This window comes from Nerophis lumbriciformis, linkage group LG24 (genome assembly GCF_033978685.3).
Source record: "Nerophis lumbriciformis linkage group LG24, RoL_Nlum_v2.1, whole genome shotgun sequence".
Taxonomy (NCBI): Eukaryota; Metazoa; Chordata; class Actinopteri; order Syngnathiformes; family Syngnathidae; genus Nerophis; species Nerophis lumbriciformis.
In genome coordinates, this window is record NC_084571.2 from 11,152,501 (window position 1) to 11,160,586 (window position 8,086).

Below are 8,086 nucleotides of genomic sequence, written 5' to 3' on the forward strand. Positions count from 1 at the left end.
ACCGCCGAGTCAAACTCGTTTCGCAAAATAATTAGCGCATGCTTAGCATTACCGCCGGGTCAGAATTACCGCCGTGTCAAACTCGTTTCGCAAAATATTATTTTTATTAGCGCATGTCTAGAATTACCGCCGGATCAAACTCGTTTCGCAAAATAATTAGCGCATGCTTAGCATTACCGCCGGGTCAGAATTACCGCCGTGTCAAACTCGTTTCGCAAAATATTATTTTTATTAGCGCATGTCTACAATTACCGCCGTGTCAAACTCGTTTCGCAAAATAATTAGCGCATTGTTAGCATTACCGCTGGGTCAGAATTACCGCCGTGTCAAACTCGTTTCGCAAAATATTATTTTTATTAGTGCATGTCTAGAATTACCGCCGGGTCAAACTCGTTTCGCTAAATAATTAGCATATGCCTAGAATTTCCGCCGGGTCAAACTCGTCACGTCACGAGTGACACTTCACCTGTCATCATTTTCAAAATGGAGGAGGCTGATTTCAACAATTTAAAATCGCATAAAGGGAAGAAGATAAAGAGCTATTCAGTAGGATTTACGGTCCAAGCTATTGAATATGCTAAATAGAACAGTAAGCAGCTATGTTTTATTAATATACCGTAGCTGCGTGTGTCAATCATGAGTCATTAAACGACTCCCGCCTCCTGGTGATAGAGGGCGCTAGTGATCCTTCTTGCGACTACTTGGCTGCAGAAGAAGTGACAACAAGCAGCAACAGTTAGCAGCGATCGTTTATTTTTTCCTCTTGCTTGCACTTTTAACATGGAGGATTACATATCTAAAATAAAACAGTTTTCTAAACTGGACTTTCAATCGAAACAGGAGGTAATAATTAAAGGAAGATCTCCATCGAGACAGAGAGACTTTTAAAACTGAAGAAAGATAAGGAAGACTTCTATAAATAAGTTATCGATGCTTTTGTTCAGAAGGAGCTGCGCATGGACTTCATTTATAAGTAAAGGTAAGACCATAACAACGTTTTTTTTTATTAAATGTGCTTTTCATGATGGTATCCTTACATCACACTCAAATTTATAAGCGCAGGCCTAAATTTACCGCATGCCTTTGGTAAGCGCCGGAGTGAGAAGAGGTTTTAAAATAATTAGCGCATGCTTACATTTACCGCATGCCTTTGGTAAGCGCCGGAGTTAGAAGAGGTTTTAAATTAATTACCGCTCCGGCGCTAATTCAAGGAAATACGGTACTTAAATATGTTCTGATTTTAAAGCAAGTTATTCATTGATCTGTGAATAAAATATGAAACAATCACATTTCGTTGCCCATACAAATTGTGCAACAAGGCTATATGTATATGTATATATGTTTGTATATTCATAAATATATATATATATATATATATATATATATATATATATATATATATATATATATATATATATATATATATCCATCCATTTTCTACCGTTTGTCCCTTTCGGGGTGGCGGGGGGTGCTGGAGCCTATCTCAGCTGCATTCGGGCGGAAGGCAGGGTGTACCCTGGACAAGTCGCTCCCTCATCACAGGGCCAACACAGATAGTAAGACAACATTCACACTCACAACCTATCCCCCAGGTGCATGTCTTTGGAGGTGGGAGGAAGCCGGAGTACCCAGAGGGAACCCACGCAGTCACGGGGAGAACAAGCAAACTCCACACAGAAAGATCCCGAGCCCGGAACTCAGGACCTTCGTATTGTGACGCACATGCACTAACCCCTGTTCCACCATGCTGCCATATATATATATATATATATATATATATATATATATATATATATATATATATATATATATATATATATATATATATATATATATATATATATATATATATATATATACATACATATATATATATATATATATATATATATATATATATATATACATACATATTTATATCCATCCATCCATCTTTTTCCGCTTATCCGACGTCGGGTCGCGGGGGCAGCAGCCTAAGCAGGGAAGCCCAGACTTTCCTCTCCCCAGCCACTTCGTCCAGCTCCTCCCGGGGGATCCCGAGGCGTTCCCAGGCCAGCCGGGAGACATAGTCTTCCCAACGTGTCCTGGGTCTTCCTCGTGGCCTCCTACCGGTTGGACGTGCCCTAAACACCTCCCTAGGGAGGTGCTCGGGTGGCATCCTGACCAGATGCCCGAACCACCTCATCTGGTCATCACCTCATCAACATATTTATATGTTTATATATATACATATGTATGTATATATATAAACATACATGTATATATATATATATATATATATATATATATATATATATATATATATATATATATATATATATATATATATATATTCACTCTGTCAAGAAAATAATTTCACAGCATTAAACAGTGTTTTTTCAAAGTAAAACCATAAGTTACTGTAACATTATAACAAATGACTGTACAAATTAAGATATCCTTATATTAACAGTAGAATATCATGGTCCTTTGTAATGTCAACACATTACTGTACATTCTTAAAGGGTACCATAGTAGCACATTGTTGTGCAGTAGTTGGCAGTATCCTGTTTAAACGAGAATAATTACCACAGCAATTGTATTGTAATAACCTAAAAAATTACAACATTTATTGTAATTAACTATAAAATCTCAGATGTTACAGTAAAGTGCTGAAAGAGTAAATTACTGCAAATTGTAATGGACAATGAATGCAGTAATTAGCCAGTCATTTGCTGTGCCTCAAAAGGGGCCCTCGAGGGCCCGCAGCAAATACAAGTTAAGTTAAGTTAAGTTAAGTTAATGTCTTTGGAGCGCAGTCCTTACCTCCAGATTCTCCAGCCTCTGCTTGAGCGACTGCAAAGTCTGCGAGAGTTGCGCCAAAGTGTCCGCGGGGCCCCGGGACACGTCCCCCATGGTGTTCTTGCCGCCCGCCTCTTTCCGCCGGGCCCCGGGGCGCGCGTCCCCCGCCGCCTCCGGCCCGCTCTGGCTCTCGCAGCGCGCCAACTTGGAGGTGAGCTCCCGGATGGTTTCCTTCTGGTTCATGATGGTCTCCTTCTGCTGCAGGACGCTCTCCCGCAGCTGCGCTACCGTGCCCTTCAGGTCCTCGCCCGGCACGCTGTTCCGCAGCGTGGCCGCGCAAATGTCCGCGTCCTTGGGCACCGAGGTGCAGATGAACTGCGTCCGTGCGCCGAAGTCCTGGCACGAACTCTGCAGGAAGAGGCAGGACAATAGAAACCATCTCCAGAAGCGGACGTTGTCTGGGGTCTGCATGCTGCGTTCTGGTCTGGGGGTGGGAGAGAAACCGGGAACGCGCGCGGTTTAATCCGCGTGTGGAGCGTGGAGCAGTTTTATACGCGGAGCTGGCTTGTGCGCAGAGCTTCACTGCATCGCCACCGGAGGGGAGGGAACCTCACACCCTCATCAGAAAGCACCAGAGGCGGCGTCACTTCCCAGAGAACACCCCACCCCCACCAACCCCCCCATCTTGGTCACGTGCTCTCACGTGTTACATTATTTCAGTTCTGCTTGACGTTTCTCGACGCTTGTTCCGCACACACACACACACACACACACACACACACACACACAGATTTTTGCATTGCCGACCTTCTTGGGACCTCTGAAAAATGCCTACCTCTTCAGGACCACCCTTTCTAGATGTATAAAGATTTGTATTTACAACATGAATAGGATTTACAAACTATGCAGAGATAAAAAAAAAAGAAGCTTGTTGTGAATAATGAGTCGTAATTTTCACAAAGTTTTACAAGAAAAACGCAACATTTGTGCAATGTTATGATAAAAGTTGGAATTGTACTCGATAACAGTCGCAATTTTACAAGAAAAGCTTAACATTGTGGCAATTTGATGAAAAGAGTCGTAATTTTACTCGACAAAAGTCACAATTTTATAAGAAAACTTTAAAATGTTGGCAATATTGTAATAATAATCGGAACAAAATCATGAAAAAAAGTCATAATGTTACCCCAGAAAATGTCACTGTTTTACAAGAACAACAAAAAAATTGGCAATATTGTGATAAAATTCAGAATTGTATATGACAAATGTCACCATTTTGCATTAAAACTAGTTTTGCATTAAAAAGTAATAATTTTATGAGATATTGATTGCAATATTGCAGAAACAGAAAGAATATGAGAAATTGTTCCCAATTTTATAAGAAAAAAGTCGACACATTGTGAGGAAAAGACTGCTTTAAGTCAATTCATTTTTATTTTTTTTTGTAAGTGTTTTTTAATTTTCATTATATAGTTGAAGTTATTACAGTATGTCTCTAAATACATATTTATTTATTTATTTTTAATTAATTTTGGCCAAACGGGCGCATTTCAATTTCTCACACACACTTGTTATTTCATATGTTGGCCAGAGGGGGAGCACTTTTAAAACCGACACACAGTCAATTTGAAAAATCCCTCTTTTTTAGGACCACCCTCATTTTGATATAATTCACCACCAGGGGTGCGAATGAGACATTCTCTATTAGATGCAATGCTTTTCAGTATTGGGACCATGATTTATGTCATCACTTGTTCACACCTCCTCATATGGAAGCTACTTTTACTTGTTGATGTCTCAAGAAGGGTAGAAATACAGGAACACACACACACACACACACACACACACACACACACACACACACACACACACACACACACACACACACACACGCACGCACACACACGCACACACACGGGAGCAGGACGCAAGTTGAGCTTCAGCACCAAGGACAGCGGTTTATGAATTGTTAATGGGGCCAATCAATTTGCTTTGATTTATTATTTGTCAAATTATATCTTATTTTACACCCAAAAAACGATCTATTATTATTCCAACGCAAAAGTGTGGCGCACTCCAAATTGTTAAACATCCCAGATTACCCAGAATTCCCGATTTTCCGGGGTCATTTTTCCCCATTGAAAATGAATGAGCCATTTTTCGAACATGTACAACTCCCACATTTCTCAACCGATTCGAAGCGTTCCACCTTGCACACACTCCACTCACCTTGCACAATCAAACTACAAAAAAATTCCAGGAATTCCCAGAATTCCCGGTTTTCACCTCCTCCTGGAAGGTTTTCACAGTCCACATGTGTCAACCATTTTTTGACCAAACCACCTTCAAAACATTCTTTTTAATTGGGACAGCAAAACTAACCTTTTTCTTTTTGTACAAATTCCCAGTTTTCCTGAAATTCCAGGAATTCCGAAATACCAATTAGAATTGTAACTGTTACTACCTCAATTTTTTTACCGGTTTCGAAAAATTCTAACACCAACTCATTCATATCATCTTGGACAATGGTGGCATTATCTATATTTTTCAAACTTTCCCCATTTTTCCAGAAATTCCCAAATTTCTAGGAAATTCCCATTCAAATTAATGGATCTATTCAAAGTTCTACAATGCCCCAAATTCTGCACCATTTTTTTCCGGATTCCAACCCTTCAACCATCACATATATCAAACGCAAAACATGTTGTGCTTTTCCCCAAATTCGCGGGTTTTCTCGGAATTTCCAGTAATTTTCTCCCCATTGACAATGAATGGGTACTATACAATAAACTACATATCCCACATTTCCCATTCGATTTGAACTGTCACACCATCCCCACACTCCACAAACCCTGGACATTCACGGCAGCATGTATACAAGTCCCAAAAATTTCAGGAATTCCCAGAATACCCTGTTTTCCAAAGCCCTATTTTCGCCTCCTCCTGGAAAGTTTAAACAGTCCACATTTTATTATTCTTAGTTGGGACAACACAACTACCATTTTTATTTTCGTACAAATTCACGTTTTTTCTCTCCAAAATTCCAGGAATTCTGAAATACCAATTAAAACTCAAACTGTTACTACTAAATGTTTTAACCGTTTTGAAAAATTCCAACACCAACCCATTCATATCTTTTAGGACAATTGTTTTATTACCTATATTTTCAAACATTCCCATTTTTCCAAAAATTCCCAATTTTTTAGGAAATTTCCATTCAAATTAATGAACCTACTCATAGTTCTACAATGACCAAAATTCTATACATTTTTCACCAGTTTTTACCCAATTCCGACCTTTCAACCATCAACACACACTGCTCTTCCTATATATCAAACTTGAAAGGATTTGCAAATCCTTTTCACCCTATATTCAATTGAATAGACTGCAAAGACAAGATATTTAATGTTCCAACTGGAAAACGCTGTTATTTTTTGCAAATATTAGCTCATTTGGAATTTTAAGCCTGCAACATGTTTAAAAAAAGATGGCACAAGTGGCAAAAAAAAGCTGAAAAAGTTGAGGAATGCTCATCAAACACTTATTTGGAACATCCCACAGATGAACAGGCTGATTGGGAACAGGTAGGTGCCATGATTGGGTATAAAAGCAGCTTCCATGAAATGCTCAGTCATTCACAAACAAGGACGGGGCGAGGGTCACCACTTTGTGAACATCAGTGTGTAAAGGATATCACCACATGGGCTCAGGAACACTTCAGAAAACCACTGTCAGTAACTACAGTTGGTCGCTAAATCTGTAAGTGCAAGTTAAAACTGTACTATGCAAAGCAAAAGCCATTTATCAACAACATCCAGAAAGGCTTCGCTGGGCCCGAGTTCATCTAAGATGGACTGATGCAAAGTGGAAAATTGTTCTGAGGTTTGACGAGTCCACATTTCACATTTTTTTGGAAACTGTGGACGTTGTGTCCTCCGAAACAAAGAGTAAAAGAACCATCCGGATTGTTGTAGGCGCAAAGTTCAAAAGCCAGCATCTGTAATGGTATGGGGGTGTATTAGTGCCCAAGGCATGGGTAACTTACACATCTGTGAAGACACCATTAATGCTGAAAGGTACATACAGCTTTTGGAGCAACATATGTTGCCATCCAAGCAACGTTATCATGGACGCCCCTGCTTATTTCAGCAAGACAATGCCAAGCCACGTGTTACAACAGCGTGGCTTCGTAGTAAAAGAGTTCGGGTACTAGACTGGCCTGCCTGTAGTCCAGACCTGTCTCCCTTTGAAAATGTGTGGCGCAATATGAACCCTAAAATACCATAGCGGACTGTTGAACAACTCAAGCTGTACATCAAGCAAGAATGGGAAATCATTCCACATGAAAAGCTTCAAAAATTGGTCTCCTCAGTTCCCAAACGTTTACTGAGTGTTGTTAAAAGGAAAGGCCATGTAACACAGTGGTAAAAATGCCCCTGCGACAACTTTTTTGCAATGTGTTGCTGCCATTAAATTTTAAGTTGATGATTATTTGCAAAAAAAACAAAAACATTTTTTTTATTGTCTTTGCAGTCTATTCATTTGAATATAAGTTGAAAATGATTTGCAAATCATTGTATTCTGTTTTTATTTACCTTTTACACAACGTGTCAACTTCACTGGTTTTGGGGTTTGTACAAAAATGATACACAACCTCTCCTGTTGTTGAGTTATGACTGATTTATTATGAAGAGTTCCATCGTTATTCATCTTTTACTGTGTGACTGTTGCATCCAGTCACTCCAGTTCCTTTTGAAAGGTTATAAAAGTCATGGAGAGGCGTGACAAAATGTGACATAACTCCATGATCAGTGTTGATGTTGCGGCGACATGACGCAACAGCCCTTTAAGAGCAATGAAAAGGTGCATCAGTTAATACATCTGCTGTTACCTAAACGACACGCCCGTCGTCTTTGACTACGCTTTTAGGCGTGGAAGTAGATGAGAGAACTCTTTCAGGGCTTGGCGTGACATGAGCCAATGTGATTTGGTGATGTAAGTGTCAGAGATTGTCGTGTGAAGTGATGAAACAAACTTCACTTCTGCACAAACACGCCGTCATATCTTTTTTTTTTTTACATGTACTGTATTTCTGCTTGTGACACCAGCATAAAAATATTGTTGTTTTTTCTCCTGGGGATGTCAAAGTTAATCATTTAATGCATGTGATTGGTCACAAAAAACAGTGCTTTGAATGAATGAATGAATGTATTTATTCCGACAGACAGACATATATAGCAACACTTCATCACTCTTTGTAATTTGACAGCCATGCAAAGCAAAAGCCATTTATCAACAACACCCA

The 8,086-nt window shown here is 39.6% G+C and overlaps 1 protein-coding gene across 1 annotated transcript in view; it reads right to left on the minus strand.

Annotated features, from left to right (window-relative positions):
• Positions 1-3,336, minus strand: part of nptx1l (neuronal pentraxin 1 like) — a 20,504-nt gene extending 17,168 nt beyond the window's left edge. Inside the window, exon 1 of the mRNA XM_061981578.2 lies at positions 2,806-3,336. Coding sequence (XP_061837562.1) covers positions 2,806-3,252 — 447 coding nt within the window. The 5' untranslated portion in view covers positions 3,253-3,336. The remainder of the gene's footprint in view (positions 1-2,805) is intronic.
• Positions 3,337-8,086: the final 4,750 nt, after the last annotated feature.